At 35.4% G+C, this 23,636-nt stretch overlaps 4 protein-coding genes across 5 annotated transcripts; 1 reads left to right on the top strand and 3 right to left on the bottom strand.

Annotated features, from left to right (window-relative positions):
• Positions 1-1,045: 1,045 nt before the first annotated feature.
• On the bottom strand, positions 1,046-5,782 carry LOC116766286 (vesicle-associated membrane protein 7). The gene is made up of 4 exons (XM_032656093.2): positions 5,354-5,782; positions 5,033-5,261; positions 2,773-2,840; positions 1,046-2,029 (listed from the first exon to the last, which is right to left on the bottom strand). The coding sequence occupies exons 1-4, from the start codon at positions 5,555-5,557 to the stop codon at positions 1,871-1,873; spliced, it is 660 nt and encodes a 219-aa protein (XP_032511984.1). The 5' UTR covers positions 5,558-5,782; the 3' UTR covers positions 1,046-1,870.
• Positions 5,783-6,201: 419 nt separating this feature from the next.
• Positions 6,202-8,318, bottom strand: LOC116766452 (pyridine nucleotide-disulfide oxidoreductase domain-containing protein 1). Its single transcript, XM_032656294.2, has one exon. The coding sequence runs from the start codon at positions 8,030-8,032 to the stop codon at positions 6,620-6,622; it is 1,413 nt and encodes a 470-aa protein (XP_032512185.2). The 5' UTR covers positions 8,033-8,318; the 3' UTR covers positions 6,202-6,619.
• Positions 8,319-9,427: 1,109 nt separating this feature from the next.
• On the top strand, positions 9,428-23,550 carry LOC116766198 (sorting nexin-25). Of its 2 annotated transcripts, XM_032655955.2 has the most exons (17): positions 9,428-9,863; positions 9,939-10,246; positions 10,492-10,664; positions 12,012-12,198; positions 12,473-12,716; positions 13,107-13,316; positions 13,720-13,897; positions 14,299-14,441; positions 14,692-14,865; positions 15,341-15,469; positions 16,513-16,653; positions 16,724-16,854; positions 17,108-17,235; positions 17,591-17,741; positions 17,972-18,105; positions 18,346-18,494; positions 21,969-23,550. In XM_032655955.2, exons 1-17 carry the CDS (start codon positions 9,633-9,635, stop codon positions 22,023-22,025), a joined length of 2,868 nt encoding a protein of 955 aa, XP_032511846.2. In that variant the 5' UTR covers positions 9,428-9,632; the 3' UTR covers positions 22,026-23,550. The 2 variants fall into 2 exon arrangements, with proteins under 2 accessions (XP_032511846.2, XP_061378693.1); XM_061522709.1 differs by lacking the exon at positions 18,346-18,494.
• LOC116766199 (vesicle-associated membrane protein 7-like) lies at positions 18,968-21,604 on the bottom strand. Its single transcript, XM_061522710.1, has 4 exons — positions 21,134-21,604; positions 20,553-20,736; positions 19,657-19,715; positions 18,968-19,212 (listed from the first exon to the last, which is right to left on the bottom strand). The coding sequence occupies exons 1-4, from the start codon at positions 21,335-21,337 to the stop codon at positions 19,045-19,047; spliced, it is 615 nt and encodes a 204-aa protein (XP_061378694.1). The 5' UTR covers positions 21,338-21,604; the 3' UTR covers positions 18,968-19,044.
• Positions 23,551-23,636: the final 86 nt, after the last annotated feature.

Raw genomic sequence — 23,636 nt, 5'->3', positions numbered from 1 at the left:
ACGTAGGTTACTGAATGAGAAACAAGAAACGTTTCGTATTTCCTCTGTGCTACGACGGTGCTAACTTAGAATTAGCGTACTAGATACAAAAAATTCAATTTGAGAGTAGGTAAATTTTTGCAAATTTATAACATTAAAGGGACGTATACCGCCATCTATTGTCAGTTATAAACACTACACTCGAAGATGACCATACCTCTTTGTTCCTTTTTCTCATAGATGGCGTTTAGGTTAAAAGAAATAAAAACAGGACAAATTTACGATGTCGGGTTTATTTGTAGTTGTCACCATTTTTAATTAAATTTTTTGTCAATTGCTTTTAAACTAGGAGATGCACCTTCGCAATCTGTTCTCACTTCGCTAGATATAAATTCGCTCAGTGCCAGTTGAATGAGTGTTTTCTGATGAGCGTATTTTCTACCACGATTTTATTGGCTTAACCTGTATGTTTGTTTGCTTGTTTGTAACCGGCTTCTTTGGATTTGATTGTAACCCACTCTACACGGCCATATTTCATTTATACTTGCTAGAATTATCGAGAACCGATGTCAATACAATAATTTTATTCCACTATCCTAATTAGGATCTTCAGGATTGAATAATATATTCCAGCCTCCTTTACGTGAGAGCAAGGTAGTCCAAGCGTCTGGTCTTGCGAATGCGCACTTTTCTGTTCCGAACACTAAGCTAAAATCACGCTTCGGCAGTTAGCCGAACTAAAAAACGGAAAATAAATAAAAGTGTAAAAAAAAAACTTTAAAAACCACGCTTTTATGAATAAACCGAACTATAACGAAGAAATTTTTTTTTAATTATTCACTTTATGGATAAATAAAAGAGAGATTTAATGTAAAAAAGCGGCGGGTGCTTTGCCTGCTACTCCTATCAGTGCCTAGTAATATAAGGCGTGTATGCGCTGTTAGCGAGAGAACACAAATCCATGGCACCGTAATCTTACTCGTTAGCGTTTAAATATTTTTTCTTCTAATCACTTCTATTGAAAACGAATCTGACATAAAGAAATATAAAAAAATAAAACACCAAATAATCTACAACTTTATTTTCAAACGGTTATTACTTCTTACAATACGATATCACAATACTTTAAAAGTCTTACAATGAAATAAATCTATAATATAAAACAATTATATATGTCTCTAGTCGGATGTACATCGGGGGATATTACGCCGATTATACGAACAATGATCTGAGATCATTGATCTCATAATACATCATACAAATTACGATTCACATACATTTTAACAGCCACAACAGAATAGGTGAATTCTAGTATTTTTATCGAGAATTATTTGTCACACATAACTTAGATAGTATTTTAAATGACCTATCACCCCAAACAATAATGAAATAATGTAAATTAAGACACTTTATAAAGAATGGAATATATTTTGCTATTATTTATTTCTATAGACCGGATTACATTTAATAGGAAGTAACTAGTGTAAGTGTCATTTCTGACATTATTTTGACATTTAAATTACTTTTTTAAATATCGCAGTAGACATACATTGTATAAATTTTAGGTGTAATATATTAAATAAAAAGTAATATAATTAAATAAAATTATATATAATTAACTAACAAACAGAAAAGAATAAGACATAAATTTTATCAACAATTTGAGATGGATTAAGTAATTTATTAGTATGTATCTAATAATAAGAGTCCAATCCAAATTTTGTACTTGAAATTTGTGACGAAATCTGAGACGTCAAACTAATCAGTGGGACAACTTTTTTACTATGTTGTCTTATGAAGCTTATTACCTACACCATTTAAAGGTTACACGGAGGAAATAGGAATATGTCAAATTCAAGTCGAATAACTGTTTGTTGGTTATCGTTATATTTTAAGCGACACACGATTTCCAGGCCAGTCCGCCGCACGCCATGGCTCCTATCAAATATATTGCGAACGCAGCTATCACCGCTAGGATGAAGTACATCTTCATGTTTTTCCAGAACAACGAGCGCTGCAACGTCCTCGCTGACGTTCGATATGATACAGACTAGGGGCAAATGAAACATATTTTTAATTTATTTTATAGTTTGTATCGAATCTCCAACTCGTGTAACATGTGTTTAAAGCATGCTTATCTTTTGTTCAGTGACCTTATCAAATTTTTGAATCTATAAGCTACACACTGAATTTTTTCGGTTATTTCTTTCATTAACCTACACTATAATATAATATATTCATGAATGTAAAAGAAAAAACATTATAATGATACTGATCTGATCTGTGAAAGAAAACTATCTGGGAAAAACATTTTTAACGAGAACTGATATTCAGCTTTGAAACATTTCCAGATTTATAATTAATTCTAAAATAAAATCAAAAAACAAGAAAAAATAATCAAATATAACGATTTTGTCATTTTAACAATATATTTTAATATAACCGGTTATATGTAAAAACAACAGGTGTTGAATATATAATATATAAAATACCATTTACATCTTTGACCTTCAAATAAATGTTTAAACTTTATTAAATAGCAAACAAAATATATATGTGATATTAATTTACTGAAATAATATTAATGTGAAGCATATAGAAAGGACACTACGGCTGGTAAAATGGTTCCTGGTTTATTCAACGGAATCTTCTGGAAACGAGATCATTTGGCATTGAAATTCAATCTATTACATACCGAATCAAAGATATAAGTACATTTGAATTTTTTTTTCCCACCTTAGTATTACACAGATGTTATGTAAAAATAAAATTAGTTAAAAAATATTAACTTACGCTGGTGGCCAGATTATCCGCCTTGTTAACGAGCAACTCCAGTTTTTCACCTCGCATTGCCATGCTATCTGTAACAAAATATTATATATAATATAATAGTGTTATATATATATCTTATTATTAATAAAGTAAAAACTATATTAATTTTTTTTCATATATATATAGATCTATATACAGGTAGGAAAGTCCAAGGATAGGCTGATATAGTGTAAACAAAACATTGCTATGTGTAAGAAGGTTGTACTATTGTATGACAGATAATAAATATATGTAGATAGCCTTGATCTCAAAAGTAGAAAGGTTCATTCACACTAACATATTAAAGATCACATATCACATTATCCTGTTTCAATCAATGCTGTGTTTACAGAACATACTACTAATGGGTTACGTATTTTATTATAATTAGCTATTTGATTAAATTCCATTAAGGTTTGGAAAATAATTAATTTATTGATATCATTTATTGTTGGAACACATTCGAAGGCCAGATAAATATGTGTGTGTATATAAATACATATTCATTTAAAAGTGAGTAACGTTTAAGCCATAATTAGTGTGTTTTAACCGACAATGTAAAAAGTGGGGTGTTGTTATCTTCAATGCCTGTGTGTATCTACATGTTGCATCATAGCTCTGAAACAGATCAACCTATTTTGATGCAGTTTTTGTTTGAAAGTCAGATGTTGCGGTCATTCTTACCTATGTTTGTTTAATATAGGACTTTTCCAAAATGACACAAGTCACTTTTCGCCTATCATTACTCTATTAAGTGTCTGACACGAGCCAGCATAATCATCCGTGTTATGAGAATTTATAGAAACATAGTTAAATTTACAGAGTACCGAACATATGCTATAAAGAATTTGTACTTAATACTGTGACAACCACTAATATAACTGATAATAGAAAAGATGTCTTTAATGTCGTCACTAAAAGGAATCAAGAATATTTTTAATAAAAATGTTTAAAATAAAACTATTATAGTGTCCATTTCTTCAATAATATAAAATTGTAAATCCATGTATTATAATTTTAAAATTACCTAAGACTCTTCTGTATTTATGTGGCAAAGATTATAAGAATTAATTCTTTTGTTCCCACAAAAATTACTGAATATTTTTTAATGAAACCCTGCGGTCTTATAGCTGATACAGCAGAACAAACAATAAATTCTCATAAATGGACATTAATTCACTAAGATCGATCTTTTTAGTATTGTTTTGTTCTTCGAACTTAATTTCAAAATCTATGTAGACAAAGTCATAGCAAACAACTAGTTCTGAATCGAACTGTAACTACACACTAAGTAATATAATTATTACTTATTTAAATATCACAAAAGACACTACTTTTGCATCAAAGTCTACATTTAATAAGTTTTTAATAGGTACTTTACAATTTTTTTTATAACTGTTTAAGTTATTTTAAGCGGGTTCGATTTCTGATCTTTCCGTAGTTTAAAATTTATGAAGATAACTATTATCTATACCAAATAAGCACTTCGAACCTCAGTTAGTTAGGAACTAGATGTAATTTCAATCATTTACATATAATTGTAGTAATGTTTCCTGTATAGTGTATGAAATGTACAGACAACCTCGATACAAATAAAACCTATGTTTTTGGATGTACTATGCGTTTTGTATTGTTTTAGACTACATACTACCAGTTTTGGTTACTTTGCAGCAACCGTGATCACTGGCAGACGATATTCAAATGTCCGTCTCCGTCAGTTGGTCTTGTTATTTGTCAAGTTGACTAAGTCCCAACAATTAAAGTACAATATAGTCTCGACAATCAAGTTACTTTGCTTCCTTAGCATATCAATTTATTTTATTATCTATATGAAATCCGCAAGAAACCGAGTCATGCAAACAAAATCGATAGTATCCGAGTAAAAATGTATGTATTGAATTATAGCGCATTAATTATTTTAATATTTAGATAATATATCACAATGATAGGATCCTTTGTCCGTTTGAGAAAATAAACAAACAATTAATTAAATAAATCACTCTCAATGCAACTCGTTTAGCGTACGGTGATAATAACGTAGTAAACAGATCGGGAAGTGAGTGAAGTAACAAAAAGTTGAATTTGTTTACAAACGGTATTAAAATTTATATCAATAAATATCTTGTAGTTACTCTTGGAGACATATAATAAACATAATTATCTTTTTCATTATTTTCAATGAATCATTTCCTTATGTTTTCTTTTTTCTCTTATAATTTATAGCATCAGTGGAGTTACTCACCTATGTTTTTGACCATGATATTTTTAAGCTCATCCAGCTCTCCGTGTACTCTGGATATGGCTTCTAGATCTTTCGAGTCACTGTAGTGCTTCATTTCTGTTGCAAGGATTCTAGCGAATTCACTGTTCATTGCATATGGTATAGCGGTTTGCGCTGTGTCCCCAAATGATGTTATAAATCGCCTTTTGATCTCGTTTAGAAATAGGAATGCTCTCGAACGTTGGAATTTCTAAAAGAACGAAGTACTTCTTAAGTTTTCACTGAGGAAAATGTAAAACCTTATAAATTAATCTGATGAAGAGACATTGTTTAAAAACTTACGTCGTCGGTAATGCAGAAATATACAAGCTTGTTTTCAGCAATGTAATGAAAGAGGTAATTTCCGTGAGAGTAGGTAAGTTTGTCATCGTGGGGCGGAATTTTCGATAGTATTTGTTCTGTAACTTCGGTGAAATTTCCGGCACACGTTGCATATTTTGCCAATACTACTGTCCCACGAGCAACCACACTAAATAAAATTGGCATTTTTAACAATAGACGGAGACAATGAAAACACAATGGAGATAATAATTATAATACGTTAATTCTTGCTTTGTTATATCTATATATTTAAAAATGAATATTTTGATCGCAAATATATTTAATAACGTAATTAAGATAATATATTGATAATTTTAAACAATTCCCAGAAAAACTGCTATTATTCACTCAACACCCAACAATGTACAAATTGCGAATAAGGACTATGAGCTAGTCTACTAATGTAACTGACATTGACAACTTTCTATTTAGTAGCGGTCGCTATTTAAGCTGCTCTGAACTCTTGCTTGCTCAAATTTTAAATTAAATATAGTCTCAGCAACTGTCAGTGGTCTTTTATTTTGCGTAGTGCATACTTAAATATACAGAAATTTCCAAAAAAATAATTATTAATACGATATAAAAACTTATGGGAGTATTTATGAAATGTAGTTTATATTATGCGATTTTTTTTTTAATGAGAAATCTTTTATGAAATTGCTTTCGAATTATATTTTTATGTATATTTTTTTAAGTTGCATATAATGTATAAAATATATCTACGTGTCTCTTACAAATCTGTAAAAATATAAGTCTCAAGAAATTTTGCCATTACTACATTATCGTTTTCAAAATAAAAAAAAAACACAAAGGATATCAATCTTTAATTAGCATTTTAATTAAATATTTACACGTACTTGCAATAAATAGATAACAACCTAAATATCACCTCACAATTAATATTTAAGACAGTAATTCATATATCAAGAGAATTCTCAGTTACTTTGTATTTTAAGCTGTTTGAGAAATAGGAGGTAACTAAAATACACTAGCGAAGGCACTTGCAGGTTATCTCCAAGGTCCATTATATAATATACCATGTTAAATATTTTGGAATAACATCTGGTTATGTCTACAGCAATCTGAGTGTTACGATGTTTTTGCTTTACAAGTTTTTCCTGATGTTTTTAAGTGTCTATAGGTTTCCTCTTCCAGAATAGCTCTACATTGACACCCATACTGTGACTTATGATGATAAAAAGTGATTTCTAAATAATAAAAACAATTCTAATCAAAATAGTCATCAATATCAATATCAGGATCTAGAATATCATCTCCAAAGGGACTCAGATCAATCTGATCCAGGATTAAGTTTTCACACATTTCCTCCAAATCTGTTTCCCCTATCAGAATAGCTCCTTGAAGTCTTCCATTTTGTAGGACAAATTTAATGTATTCTTTTTGTGGAGTCGTTCTTAATAAGATCTCATAATCCGTACCGAGACCTTGTCCATTATATTTCCCTAGTAGTACAACTCTGTAGCCAAAAAGTGTAGTGCAATGTGTAAACAGCTCAAAACAGAAGTCTTGCCATATATCTTCCTTTACAATCTTGGCATGCATTGCTTTGGCGGCCATACCAGCCATTTGCCTCGCCTGAGTCCATAATCTCAATTGAAACCAATGAGGAGAGGTTTGCCAGTTAGCAAATACCACATCTCCTGCAGCAAACACATCGTTAATGGAAGTTTCTTGAAACTCATTCACCGCCAGACCCCCGTCCGGTCCTCTCTTTGGTTCCTGATCCCAGACAAAATTAACGGCAGGTTCCACCCCCGTCGCCGAAACAACAAAATCACATTTAATAATTCTACCATTTGTCAACTTCACTTCTAAAGCATATTCTTCATTTATCTCAACAACAGATTCAACTTCCACCTTATAAATAATTTCCAATTCCTGTTCTCCACTCTCATTTCTGGTGTTTTCTAACTTTTTATACCAATCTGGACCGAGCGCTGCCGATTTTATATCCTTATTTAATGATATAACAGTGTCTTCTTCTGTAAACACATGTCTTCGTAACACAGTCTGATTATTCACATCACTTTTATTTTTAAAACTATTTTGAAAAAATTCAGCAGCTCCAGGGTCAATAAAGGTAGCGGATATATAGTCATCTCGAATAACCCACACTTTCTGGATGCCGGTTGTTGCATGAACAATTTCTGATGCTATACCCCCATTACCAATGATGACCATTCTATGGCCGTTAGTCAATCTCTCCTGAAACTCTCTGACGGACTCTGTGTCTCTGATACCAAGGATTCTTTTGCTTTTATTTGAGTCCACAATAAGTTTTGGTAGTCCACCTGTACATACACAAACAACATCATAATGCACTTCAGTCCCATCATCTGTTAAGGCTATCTTATTCTTAGTGTCAAGAAACTTCAATGAGTCATATATAATCTTGAGGTTTGGGTGTATTTTCATCAAGGAACTTGCTTCTGTATCCGCTACATCAAATTTTACTACAGTCTTGGCGTAGAAACTGACATTAGTTACTCTTTTCACCAACGAAGAAGCAGTTATAATCAAGAGATTTTCTTCTGGATGTAATATAGCCAGGGTCTCCACGCACGTAACTCCTGCTATACCGCCTCCGATAACTAAATATTTAGTCTCAATTTTAGACATTATGGAAAGGTTTTACATGAATTTAATATTTTCCGAGAGATACATATTTTCTGTTACAAATAAAAGTTCGCTTCAAGTTACACTTACATCGATGCTAGTTCAAAATCAAAATGTTTTGTTTATCAAATCTTCAAATTGACAGATGTATCATAATGTTGGCTAGGTAGCTAGGTATTAAGTATATTATACCTAGAGTGTGTCATTGACAACAATATGAGTTTCCTACTGACTATTGAAAGACGAAGGCTATAATTAATATAATATAATATAAAATACCTACGGATTTGAACATGAAATCAGAATTTTAATACTGAAATTCACTCTCTTATATGTATAATATTAAGTAGTAAAAGAAAATCGTAATATACTTTTTTTAATAAGCTTTTAAGATGTTTTTGTATGAAGTTGATATCCATTTTTTGCTTATCATTTATGATATTTTTTTATCAGCCATTTGATCAAAGATAATAAGCATTAACTGTCAAAATCTTAATAACAAAAAAATTTATGACACTTGTGTCAGAATAACGAAATAGTATTTACTGTCTCACTGATGTATTCATGGCAGCCTTGTGATGCCTTGTTATTTTAAGAACAAAATGGTTACTTCAGTATAAACTAAAAAATAAGCACATTCATTTAATTAGCGCTTATATAAAGAGATTTGAGAAACAATTTATTATTTTAACACCCTTAACAAAACTTGGGCTTTAATTAAGTTATGAGTATTTTGAATGTATTGTGAACACAAAGCTTTTATAATATTTTTATTATATTATCCCCCTTAGCCTTCTCAATGATTACCATTTATTATAATACTTTTTCTGCATCACTTAATAATTAATACAATAGAGTACTGAGTAACTATTACAATAGGTGTATTACAATTTTTTTGTTAAACTTTGTAAAATATTGTTGATGTTTAAATAGTTATGCATTAAATTGGATAATACACTTTTTATAAGAGATTTTATCATGAATAATAGGTATAAAATATTAACGTTGTCGACAAGTTGAAATTGGAATGTTCATGTAAATGCTACAGTTTAAAGTTTTTTATTCCCTCTTCATATAAATAATTAAATAGAGTCAAGTTATATTAAATGGCTTTTTAGTTTTTGATACTAAGTAGCAGTGAAGGGAAAAATTATATTAATTTTCTTTTATTAAATTACGTTCCAATATTTTTATACTACACTTTATACTTATTAAAAGTTTTGTAAAAAAAAATTGAAAATGATAATTTTAACATATAACATATTAAAATTATCAAGAAGTTTTTAAATTAAAATTGGTGTACATTGAAACTGAATGTTGTTAATCTTTGCCTCTCTGAAAAAGATAACATTGAAAAATATTAACAATCAAAAATATTATTAACAGTCAAATCGATGACATCCAAACATCAATAATTACTGGATGTAAATCCAGTGATAAAAAAAATATTTTATCGTAAATAATACGAAAACAACTCAAATGTATGCATAAAAATGTGAGGGAATACTAGTTTAATAACTATTTATAATAAGATAAGCAACAACGAGGCACAATTTCAATATTTTTTTAAATTCTTTTTATCCATCGTCAATATTTAACAATCATGACTAAATTTCTTCTTTATTTTCTTGTCCCCATATGCATATCATCTGTATATTATTTTTCTTTTCTTTGGAATTTTATGTACTTATCCATTCTTAGTGTTTGTCTCATAACTTGTGTTTTTGTGCTTACACTTTGTGGTCATCTCTCTTTGTCGTCTCCCCATCAAACTTCCACGTTATTGCTCGATAATATAGAGAAAGAAGCTCGACAATTGGAAACTGCAATACGGGTTTGTATTTTGAAGTTTTACTGATTTCATATCATAGAATTTAAAAAATTGTGTAAATACAACTTCATTTTATAGGATGATCAAAATAATTGGGTGTATGTCACGAAAAAGCCTCATCTGCCGGTTATTTTCGGTAGAACAGTTGACAGTCAACTCCAACTGCTAATAGATTATTTCATAAGGGACTTTGTAACTCAATGGTTGAAGGAGCTCTCACACAAACCAGAACCAGTCATTGACAAATTCAAAGAGCACATATGGACGGCAGTACAGAACTTGTATGACAGACTGTTGAAAGTTGACGCTGAGAAGCTATTAGCCAATGATATGGTCACAAAAATCACACAACATTTTGAACGGATAAGGATCGCTAGAAGCTGTGCGTAAGTATGACAATTAATTACTTTAATAAGTACATTACTGTCACAAACACATCATGGATCCATGAATATTTTATTTTTAATATAATCTTTAGTATCTCTCTGGCTGAAAAATAATTAAACAGTTTGCTGAAATACAAAATTAAAGAAATTCAGCTATAATCTAAAAAACATACTATAACTTTAATGTAAATTTAAAAATTGTTATAATTAGTATAATAATGTATGTGACATTTGAATTGTTTTAGATTGGAACTTAATCAACCTCCAGTATTTGCTCTCACCCCTCACCTGATGTCGAGCGACATGGAATTACACTACTTGAGGCAGATCAGCGAGTTCCTCATAATGTTTCTGATGCCCAGATGCTACTCGCTCTCCCCCGTCAGTTATCTCATTAGGGAAATATTAGTATGTAAAAGTAAGTCCTGTTTTATTCGCTTACTAGTTTTCGCGCGCTTTTCTGTGTGTTACATCAAATTTATGAGGAGAAATGTATAGTGCGTAAAATAATACATATGCGGACCATCTGTGCTGTGTCACAGGGCTTCATACTCATAAGAGCTGTTATGCGTTGATACATGTAATTCTAGGAGCGATCATAGCTGGTATGTCATTCTGATGAGTGAGCTATGTTAGTGTAGAGTTTTATCAAAATATATTCAGTATTTTTATGTCAAAAGAACACATCCGTCCGTCCATACTTATAAACTTATCAAAATAGTTAGTTGGTTGTAATGGTATTTCAAAGGCGATGTTTTTTTTTAATTAATTAAATATTTATATAATGAAGTAGATTTCAATATATTTTAATAACACAATGAAGACATACTCGGCCAGATTATTTACCAAGTACAACTAACTGAATAACTTGTACTACAGTAATTTCTGTATCCTTAGTATCAGTTTACACTCTAACTAAACACAGACAGTTGCCAGTTTTTCGTTAATAAATGTTTCAATAGATTACTATCCGTGTATTGTCAGCGCAGGTAGAATGAAAGATTTAAATTAATAATGAATTTATATTAACTTGTTGAAATGATTGAGGATAAGATTACACTGTCCTCAGTTTTATAAATGAAATATAATGCATATATATATATATATATATATACACACACACACACACACACACACACATATATATATATATATATATATATACATATGTACATGTATATGCACATTGTTAAATTCATCTATCGAAAAATTTAAATATAGTAGCTGAGACCGTAATTTCGTGCGCACAGCATTTATAACACTATTTCTTTTCTTATATGAAACAATTGTAAGAAAAAGTGAAGTGAAGTGAAGTCGTAGTGGCCTGGAGGTCAAAGGCCCGCCTCTCATACGTGAGGGCGCGGGTTCGAAACCCGGCAAGTACCAATGTGATCTGTTCCGAGTGATATGTACTTTCTAAGAGTATTTAGATACCACTGACAGACGGTGAACGAAAACATCGTGAGGAAACGTGGTCTTATAATTTCAAATTATAAGATTGAAATCGCCAATCCGTCTTGAGCAAGCGTGGTGGTTAATGCTCTAAACTTCTCCATGTGAGAAGAGGCCTTTGCTCAGCAGTGGGCTCTGATAGGCTGATGATGATGATGATGATGATGATTTCAGAGAAATGTGAAATGCTAATGAAGTTTACAGTTTTACAGTTTACAGTTTTTTAATATAATATTAAAGACTGCATCGCAGTGTACAGAGAGTTCTACAATGTTATATACTGTGTAGTATTATATATATATATGTTTCCTAGTTCTTCAGCCAGCCATAAATCTAGTCACGGAGCCAGATTACATAAACCAGAAGATAATACAGTATCTGGAGGCGCAGAAGGAGGTCGACGCGATGCATGTCAGAACCCACGAGTACGCCAAGACGTTCGAGGACTACATACGGCTCATAAACAGCTGTAATAATGTAGACACACTGAAGAGATTGCGGTGAGTTAATAGACTGTGACAATTAGCTAACTGAGTTTTACTTTTTTGTAGTCTGTGTGTATGATTGAACGAGGTTTTAGTTGTTTTGTTTGTTTGGATTACAGAAATGGTGAATGAAACCTATATAATAAATATGTTGACGCTTATAACGCTGTGCGTTTAATAATATTTAATAATTTAATTATTTTAATAACTTATTCAAAGAAAATCATTTATTTAATGGAAAAAATAAACAATTTTTAATGAGATTTTCTTAGGAGATTTTTTTTCTCAGTTACGACATAGTGACCCAAATCATGCAGGCCACCACTCTACAGAACGTGAAGCGGGCTAAAGGCATCGACATAGACGTTATCGAGAAAGGAGGGAACCACAATATAAGCAGACAGCAAGTGAGCGACGCCAGGAAGCTGAAGAGATACATAGACCAGCTCACCATCGCCAAGGACGAGTGCGAAAAGGCTCTGAGGAGGTTGGGGTGGGACGGAGCATTCCCAGCAGTAGAATCTGATAGTAAGGTACTGTCATGTACGCCATCCCGGTTCCAAATTAAAATTTTCGCGATCCAGTACATATATACTCATTGAAATGCAGCGACATTTATATTGTGACCCAAAATAATGTGAGTTGTTTAAAAATGTTGCTTTGACTTGGCATCTCTGATATATTATTGTGTGATTCCAGTACACACTCCTGAGACCCTAAACAATTAATGGCATTTTATTTTGTTGGGAAATCTATAGGCGATGTTTAATTGCTTACCCTTAAATAAGGTCGAACAAAATTATACCAAGCTAATTTTGTTGGATAGGCCCTGAGTATGAGTGTAGGTGAAGTGGTGGATAAGGTTGTAGGTGGCGAACAGAGCTCTGTGATAGCAAACTCTCACATACTCGTGTGTACCCCAGGCGATGCCTCTCCACAAGGTCATATCGAGCGTGACAGGTCGCAAGTATCTGTCCATGTTCCTGGAGACGCTCTGCTCTCAAGGGCTGGTCGGTTACTGGGCGGCCGTGGACGAGCTTCGACACAGTCCGAGGAGTAACTGGCATCAGCTCGGTGCTGAGATCTTCTATACTTACATCAGATCGCCCAGCGCTGAAGTTAAAGTTGACAAGGTAGGTGAATCTCTGGACGTATTGATAACGTGAAACTAATATTTTCGGATTACTACGCGTATTTTATAATTTTAAACTAGACACCCCCGAGGTTTCGGTTACTTCGCAGAAGCCGTGACCATGGCCAGACGAGATGTGATCACGGTTGCTGCGAATGCACCGAAACGTCGAGAGTGTGTAGTTTAAAATAATAAAATACGCGTAGTAATCCGAAAATATTAGTTTCATTTACATGAATAGTCGCGAAAGTCTTAGATCTCATGATGTATTGCTTACAATTCATTATCAAAATCATATTTGGTCTCTGATCAATGTCATTGAATGAAGTCTCTTAATAAGAGTCAATAATAAATAATTCACAATCAACAAGATTTTTTTAACGAAGGAACATTAATATTTCAAGGAAACCAGAAAGAGAATGGAAGGGTTTCTTCTTGGGGATAAAGGTCCGGAAGTGTTTTACGAGGTCCAAGATATAGTGGTCGATACCATACAAGATAAATATTATCATTCGTTTCTCCTAAGCGACCAGTACAAAGCTTTGGTCGCTGAACTGGCCACCGAGGAGGCGAGCGATCCAGGTGATTATCACGACGAAGCAGACTTAAGTATCCTTTTATACATTTCCTTGGACACGTGGGGATCATTATTGCACTATTTTTATAATTATGTTGTAATCAATAAATCGATATTGAGAAATCGATTGTATTAAATATAAAATGGAAAATATGGACTGAACATCGGTTCCATGAGGTGGATTCCAGAAGATGAGGATCGCGAGGTTCTGATGGGTGCGAGATATTTGCTCGTGTGGAGTGTTCACTCTAACTGTTTTATTTTTGGGTAAAAAGTATTGCTGTTAGAAGAGTGGGCCAGTACTGAGACCCGCCCGTAACAAAGGTGGCCGAAGAGCCATTCTACCTGTTATTTAAATTTTAATGCAATATTTATCTGTGAACACCAATAGTTATGCATTTGCCAGGTTTATGCTCTGAGAGGTCTCCGATAGACGAGCGGCAGGGTTCTCGCGAGTCGTCTTCCGAAGTGAACGCCTTGACGGAACATTCCACGTACGCCAGGCGGAAGCTGGACCAGCTGCAAGAGAGACACAACAACAAAACACAGGTTCAGCGCCACACACACGACTCCATTAATGAATACACATCTATAGGACTAATTTTAAGCTCAAAAACTACTATCCCGTATTAGTTAGTCACGGGTTCGATTCCCGGCTGTGATGACGTTAAACAAATCCTATTAAAATATTAAGGAAGATCTTGCAAGATCCATGTCGGCAGTGAGGAAGTCGACCAAAAATGTTTAATACTCTATAGCAATACTGTAAGTGAATGTCCCTATCGCTTGACCTATCCAGGCGTTGGCCGCCTTGCGGGCGTCGCTGAAGCCGGAGTCGCCGGCGCTGGCGATGCTGGCGGAGGAGGTGGAGCGGTTGGCCGCGGAGCAGATGAGGCTGGAGGCGCACCTGGCCAGGACCGACACCTGGGCCGAGAACCTGGGCCTGTGGCGCGCCACCGTACATAGTGCTGAGGTGGGGCGCTGTGGTCGTGCAGACCGTATCAGCGGTGACATCAAGTCATGTATTTTTCTGTGGAAATTTTTCTGTTTATTGAACACAGTTATCTTGTCATTTTCCAAAGACCTTACATATTCAGATCTTCGAGCAGAAAGTTCTTATATTGTCTTAAGATAGTTTTATTTTGTGTCTTAATTTTCTAAGCCTATAACTGCGAACCGGTTTTAAACAAAGCCAATCTCTGATCAGTCTGATCCGGAAGCCGCAGCTCGTGTTTGATCTCCCGACTTCTGTAGTCACAGTTTTAATGACGTTATTAGGATATTGAATTATCATAAACGGAGTCGTTGAACTCTTTAGGGCTTCAGGTTGGTTTTGTTAAATACTCGTTTGGTTTATTTATCTAACTTCCAACGGATTTCAAAATTTCTTGTATATATTATTCTCAGCTAATTATGTTAACTGAAAAAAAATCGTTGTAAATGTCCAGATGGTGGAGGAGTCTCGTCCCCAGTTTGTGGTGGTGGTACACGCGCTGCAGCCCGAGGAGGAGCGCGGCCCGCGGCCCGAGCAGAGGGCGGCTGGGTGGGTGCTGCTCAGGAGCGCTCACGACTTCCAGGTTAGAGGGGGAGAGGGGTAGGGATGGAGAATGTACGACGAGCAGACAGACTACCTGATGGAAGGTAGTCACCGTCGCCCAAGGACATGTTCAACATAAGACATGTTGCGGACCTTAGCTGTGGGAGAGGGAGAGGAAAGGTGGGAAAAGGGAAAGGGCAGCCGGTCTCTCTCAGTCATCGGACGAAACGCAGCCGTTTAAGTCTACTTTACGTCGATCTTCAGTGAGAGGGTGGTACTTCCCCGGTCGAGCCAGCCCATGTTCGAGATGTAGTAACTTGACCACAGCTAGCGTCTACCACCTACCAGATGAGAGGGTGGGAGAAGTATGGATGGAAAAGAATGTATGGCGGGTGCCTCACAAGGAGCGTCATGAGAAGACGACTGCTGGTACGGGACTACAAATATTGAGACAAGTCATGATTTATATATTACATACATTAGTGAATGACTACTCCACAACACGTGACATGCGAATGTCTGCCACTGGGAAGAGGTCACAGGAAGACTTGCAGGCTATAGCGAGTGACGAGAGGCCCAGGGTGGGGAGGGGAGAGGGCGGAGGGGAGGGGGAGATCTGATAAAATGTAATATAATCATTTAAATCACAGTAAATACATCCTGGACGCAGCCCATTCGAGACCTAAGTCTCCGGGCCACGCCTCGCCCGCGGCCTCCCTGATATGACACCAGCGCTGCAAAAGCTAACCTGGACCCCCGCTTCCCGGGGGCCAGAGATGACCTCGATATATAAATACCGTTCAGGGCATTCGGTTTTACCAGTAGTGTAGGACGACAGTATACTCGTATAATGTAGTTCAGTCATTTACGTGTTATAATATTATAACTAAGTATGAGTGTTTTGATTTATGTCTGATGTTTTATTTTTTATCTGTTCTCGGAGGTGTCGGGGCGTAGTGAGCCTCAGATAAAGATATCTTTAAATGCAACGTATTTATTCAGCGGGCAGCATGATTTAGTTATTGCTTTAAAAATCTTTTCATTTAAAAATATTATGTTTTAACACAATATTTCTTTTTTCAGGAGCTGCACAGGAAACTGAGACCGATGTGTTCAGAATTAAAAAACTTAGAACTACCCTCGAATTCATTCAAATTCATGTTCGGGAAGAACGATAAGAACTCGCTCGAAAAAGCGAAAATGTTGATACAAAAATATTTAGAAGTGAGTTTTAATAGTTGTATTATCTGTGTACACAGAAACAGCTGGTTATTATACGGACATGGTGGTACAGTTTGTTTTAGAAGACGACAGACTGAACCAAAGCGAGGCTCTGTACACCTTCCTGAACCCCAGCTCCGAGTATCTCAAGCAATGTGATCTGCCAAAGAAGAATAAGTTCTCATTCTCAACGCTATTTAAAAGGTATTCAGTATATTATTATATATACTGTGGAACTTTACATAAAAAAACATATATAATCTATATTTTTTATGCTGGCAATGATTTTTTGAAACAATACATTTCACATTACAATACACGGCTAAGTTTGATAAAACAAACGTGTCTGTGCGGACCCGTTTATAGAAATTAAAGTAATGAATGAACTAATGACTGGATTGTGAGTGAACGGATTCGTGACCGATTTAAGTCATTAATGAATGTTATCTGTGTGCAGCACGAGCAGCGACACGACCAACAGATCGTCCCAGGAGAAGGAGGGGCCGAGTCTGTCAGACGAGGACGAGATGTCCCTGTACCTGGACGGGAACGGGGAGGTGCTGAAACAGGGCGGCACCGTGAGAGGTCGCTACCTATAACGTAACAGACGACATACATTCATACAATGCTCATACATTTCCCAGCTTCAATCATTTTGATAAAATATGATAAGCATGTATAAATTGAGGTCACGTGATCTCAGATCACAGAACACGCCGACGTTACCAACACGCTAATGAACCCATCTGTGTGGGTAACTATTTAGATAGTCATATGTGTCGGTTTGGTTCGTCGTGAGTGAATTAATGCGAAGTGAGAGGAATATCTTAATATTCACCGACACAATATATATGGCAACACTGACTGTGGTGCGTGGTAAATATTTTTGCTCCCAATATAAACTTCTTACATCCATCACATATGTACACGTGACACCCAGGAGTGGGGCCCCTGGTGGAGGAGCGCGACAGTATAGCGGAGCCGCTGTACGCGCTGCTGAGCGAGGTGTTCGACATGAGGGGCGTGTTCCGCTGGCTGAGGAGGACCCTCGTCACCTTCGTGCAGATCACGTACGGCAGGACCATCAACAGGTATCAGAACGCAACCCGCGGAACATCGCTCGACCGCATTCACACACGCGGCTTCATGTATGCTACAGATTCAACACACTAGCGACATCTACCCACAAAACAAGAATCTTATTTTGATTGATTCAGTCAAATTAAATCGCCGAGGAAAGTCGGAGGATAAAGTTAGTAATGTAAGTGTCTGTCTGAACAATCGGTTTCTGAACAATGAATGTATGTTCGTAATGTTCCAGACAGATCAAGGAGACGATCTCCTGGCTGTTCTCTGAACAGATGCTGCACTACTACACCGGCCTGGTGCTGAAGTCCTGGTGGCCGGGGGGCGTCCTCACACACAGCAACACCAACAGGAACATACGGGACAAGGGTTAATATATTATATAATATCTCATATGATTAACCTGAGTTGCTCCTTAAAATTAGCTATACTATATAAAAGTTCCATCAAAATCGGTCTATCGGTGTAACAGATCAGTCTAAACAGAGGAACGTATATATTCTTATGTCAATTAAAAAGCCTATACGATGACGTCACTGGACACCCGCCTCAAACAACGGGCTGTAACCAGTTGGTTGGACAGTATATGAATGAGCGTGTGTGATGTAGAGCACTCCCGCACGCTGGCGTTGCACCAGCTGACGGAGTTTGTGGTGGGCGGCGTGTCGTCGCTGGTGGGCGCGCACGCCGCCGCCCACGGGGCCAGCAAGCTGTTCCACACGCTGCAGCACACCACGCACAACAAACAGCTGTTTTACGTGAGTTGTACACACAGCCATAGCTTATAGTAATATCTCGCCGCGTGGGGACAGATTAGATAAGAAGCGTAGCGCGCGGAGTCCGCTCGAACCGGTGAGGCTGCGTAATGCGGAAATTAATAAAGGTCAGGGCAGAAATAACTTTGTTAGTGAACTCATAGTGTTTCTTTCAGACAATTTTTATAAACATGGCTTACAGTTCACAATGGACCCCCCATTAACTCTCGCTCCCGTCTCTCTACACCCAGGAACGTTGAGCGTTCAACGCAACCTTGCTCGAAGTCGCATTAGAAGTTTCACTTCAAAAAATACAAATTAAAAACTGATATATTAATATCTCTGTTTGAGTCTCTCACAAACATTTAAAAATTCATCAGTTTGCGAATTTTTTATTTGAATTTCTTAAATAATGAAATAAAAATTGTATCTTGATAGATACAATACCTACCACAGAGTAAAAATAAAAAACAAAGTGTAGTTCCCATTTATGACCACAGAGTAAAAATAAAATCCCCTACATTAGTTTCATCACATACAAATTATCATACAACTATCTCACTATAGAATACAAAATAGCAAACACGACAACAACAAGGAGCGGCTTCACGACGAGCAGGGAAATAACAATGAAGATGGTTGCTATTATTTTGACGTAGTATTTATTGTTTCCGGATGACGCCACAGCTGTTTCCGGTTTTTTGTCCACGCGGGATACACTCTGAAATATAAACACATATTTAAAGTCATATTTTTATGAAAATATAATGCGCGGTATTTATATCTGAACTTAGAAATTGACACTGTCTGAAGTAATATGGAGAAAAGTTGTCAACGACATGGCATAGAACAAGTCAATCCGGGGAGATGCCGACGTGCGTGTCGTCACTAGGCGCCATACACAATAAGCAGTATATAATTGATCGTTTAAAAACGTTGAGATGCTTTAAATATCCACGAACCCAGTGCGAACGAAGCCTTAGTTAAAAAAATTATCGTGCATCGATCTTACGTTGCGTACAATAACATATTGTATATTATATACAAATTAAAAAAAAATTAAACATGTATCTCGTGGAAACCTCCGTCAGCTAGCAACCTAACAGTCGACTGTGACTTCTGGTGTTTATTTTATATTGGAATAAACAATATATAGGACACTCACGGGATATTCCAGACAGTGCTCGCTCCTCACGAGCAGTATTGTCTCACCGAGCACACTCTCTGGAAAGTAGAAAGGGATGAAATTAATACATCACACACTAGTGTAACCTAGTCCGAGTATTCGTCCAGTACAGTACAGTAACTTTCTGCTTGTTGCGTCGACAACAGCTGATAGGCTAGTTACAGTTCCCTCGAAGTCGGTCCAGCCGTTTCAAAGCTTAGATGAAACAAACAGACAGACAAAATGGAAAAAGTATACTATTCCTGAATATTCCTATGCATTTACTAACAAAAAACTTATTTTAATAAAAACAGTAACTTCAATTTTACTTATTTTTCTATTTTAATTAGTTCAGCTAGACACGTCTTCTTGTTTTTACAGTAGTTATAAAATTCCAGTACTCATTACTTTCAGTTTGGTAGTTTTTGTATAATACATAAACAAACATTCAAACCTTAGGTTAAATAACGTAAGCATTTGTAATTCCCATCCTAGTATCCTTACCAAAAGTATACAATAACAAATTACACACGGAGAGTTTCCAGTTATTCGTTCGTAGATCTTCGCATTTGTACGACGTAATAGTAGGTATACGAGTAAAAAAAATTGTTCGTGAATTCCCTCCACGCGGATGAAGTGAAACTTCGTAATGAAAACAGGCAGAAATTGATTTTTAAGGAATTTTATTGTTTCTATAAAACAAACTTAATTAATATTACTTACATGTCACGCGCGCCACGCATTCCCTTTCGTTCTATCTCTCTTTATCCCCCCTGGAGCGTTAAAAATTTAACGCAACCTTGTTGGAAGTCGCATAAGAAGTTAAACTTCAGAAACTCAATACCTTCAGTACGTAGCTCGACGTAATTAACGTGTAATAAGGATAAAGTGCTCACCGCTACTGTCCACTCGTATGGCGTTTATCTCGTCAATGTCTCCGCTATCAATGCTGATGGCATTGCCGTCGTCATTGTAGTACGTCATAAGGTCAGCGAGCGCGTCTCTAAAACCGCATTTGTCGGAACAAAACCTCCTCTTTATTTCCTTTAGGAACAGAAACGCCCTCGACCTTTGACACAGCTACAAATATTATTATTAATAATTCAAAGTTACTGAAACGTTTATCGGAAACTATTTGTTAAAGGAAATGTCCGCATTTTATTTTTGTCTCGCTTACTATGCTGTTAATATTATATATCGCAAAGGTATAAAATACTGTTTTATATAAACTGGAAACTAAGGAGACATTGCAAAAAAACGTCGTAGAAACAAAAATCGAGACAAAGATCGGTAATAAAAGAAATTATCAAATAATACTCGTTAAATTCTCGTTAAAAGCAAAACTGAATAAATAATATATGTTTGGAGAAGATCCAAATATCCGATATAAGCGGCGTGCGAGCACAGGAATCATTAATTTATGACTCCGGAATTAAACCGCTTATTTATAGGCCTTCCATAAAAACTATTAAAATACCTTATCCGTTATGCAGAAATAGAAATGCTCACTCTCCATTACCACATGGAGGAGATGTCTCTTATGGCAGTAGGTGACGCGGTGGTCGTCGGCCGGTACCTTCTTGATAACATCACTTAAAACCTCATCGAAGTTACCACCGCAACACGCGTGTCGGTGCAGAACTCTCCGCTTGTAGGCCACGGCACTGTATAGTATAGGCATCGCTATATATCTCGCACTATATATTTTCGACTAGACTTTTTCTGTCGGCATTTCACACGCGTGTGATATTCGTTCGTGTCTTTGGAATTCATCCTCAAAATCATCATCTAAAATTAGTTGTAAACTGTTCCGCTGCGAGTGTCCTTCACCTATTAATTTATGTCGCGATGGACACGCTCACATTACCGCGTGCTTCTGACGATAACGTTAATTAAATGTGTCGTTGATAATGTCAATTGTAAGATTTGCGTAAAGACAGCTGCTGACTCAATCAGAGAATTGTTTTAATTGAAATTTAAAAGCTTTTTGTAAAGTGTATGGGTGAGTGTTCCTGAATCTATCGCTGTGAAACTAAGTATGCGGACTTCGAAGCAAGCAATAGTTTTTTGCGTTTCGTTTTTTGTATTACAGTTTTATATTGGATACAAGATCAACCTGATAACGTAAACATGTGACGAAAACAAGAAAGATGTCATTTCAAAGCGACATATAGTAAAATTAAAAAAATATTGAAGGTGGCTGGTACTTCGACAAACTGTTGTTGGCGGTAACTGAACATGATTTTCACCAGAAAATATTCCTTATAAAGATTTAATAATCGATATGTATATAAATATGTACTATTTTGCAGGAAATCTTCGAGTTGGTCCTCTTAGAAGTGTTCCCAGAACTGAAGCGTTATCAATGAACGTGCTTAGAAACGTATACAGGGACTTTACGACAATCATACGAGTCGTTCCGTGTTTATTGAGAAGCTTTCAAAGTTAAAAATAATGATATCGATATATTTTCCTATAGCATATTGTCTGATCGGTTGAACTCGCTCTACTATCCGACAACACCTGGATTGTCTATAGCCTGTACTAACTTTAGGTAAACCGTTACGTACTCTGTAACAATTGCGCCAAAAAATGTAATAACTTTAGTTTTTATAATGGACGTCATCCAGTGTAACTGCGGCAGATCTCATTCAAACAAATTATATTTATTTACGCGTTATCGTATATCTCGTGTTAAGCGGCGCGCCAATGCTCTCTACTTTATAAATGTCAGATTTATTTTGACGTTCGCGCCATATTCGTACCTGACATGTGTCACGCATTTTTTTTTTCACACAAAATGCACGGCACATTATACGAGTATAAATGTTCTTAATTAATTTCCCTAATGACATTATTGTTTAATATAAATTTCCAATTATTATTATATATTTTTTTATTATTTTTTATTTATCAAAACGGGGCCATATTGTATCTTATCGAACATTCCCATAAACTTTATTTTAGCAAGTATTGATGTAAGGCAGTTCCGAAGGAGGCTTATTTAATTAATAATATATGACAAACTTATCGCTTGTTAATAGAATCATGTTTTTTTCTCATACTGAATCTATTATCCTAGTCTCAACACGATCATTTTAGATATAGACAAAAATATCCCTCATATTTTCTACCAACTGTAACTGCAACTTGTGGACTGTTCTTGTAAACCATTTTTATTATCTGTAATATAATTTAAGTATTTTTTAAATAGTAAAACAAGTATTATAATATAGTTAGGAACATTCCAGTGTGGAAATCTTCTTTTCGATGGGTATTTAAAATACCATTCCTTTACGATTCTGTCTAAACGTATAAACGACGGACAGCACTAGTATGGCTCATAGTTACTCATATTTTTGCACAAATATCCAAAAGCAGGACAAAAAGATACAATTTTTATTTATACGCCAAAACACGTGGGCTGAATTTATACGCTTAGACAATTTTTTACGTAGTAATTAAAAATGTATGTTGGCCTAAGTCGTTCAATAATTACTTCCTACTTAAACCGTCTCCAAAGCACAATTAAAATCAAGTGTATTATACTCTGGTCTCATAGAACTAATATTAATTACAGTAAGTAAGATTTTACACATGAAATCCTCGTAGACTAGCGACTGATACCGTCTCGCAGCTCAATCGATTACTGAATGTAAGCGATTTGACCTTTGACCTAAGAAACTTTATAATTTCAAGTCTACGCGGACTTTCCATCCCGGCTACAGGCTTTTATTTTCGACCTACCCTCCTACCCCTTACATTGTACAAACATAATTTTGAATGTCTTTGAACTATAAAATTGTTATACTTGTGGCGTTGATTAGGTTTAATATCTTACTGGATATTGTATGTGACATTTGGTATTTATTAAAAAGTGACTCTGTTTTAGAATGCTATTTTATTTCTTACCCACCAAAAAAATACACTTTTCTTTTTTATTAGGACTGGAACTTAATCTTTTTTTGGGTATTTTTGAA

The sequence above is a fragment of the Danaus plexippus genome, chromosome 15 (genome assembly GCF_018135715.1).
Source record: "Danaus plexippus chromosome 15, MEX_DaPlex, whole genome shotgun sequence".
NCBI classification, from domain to species: domain Eukaryota; kingdom Metazoa; phylum Arthropoda; class Insecta; order Lepidoptera; family Nymphalidae; genus Danaus; species Danaus plexippus.
This window is presented reverse-complemented; position numbering and strand designations above follow the sequence as displayed.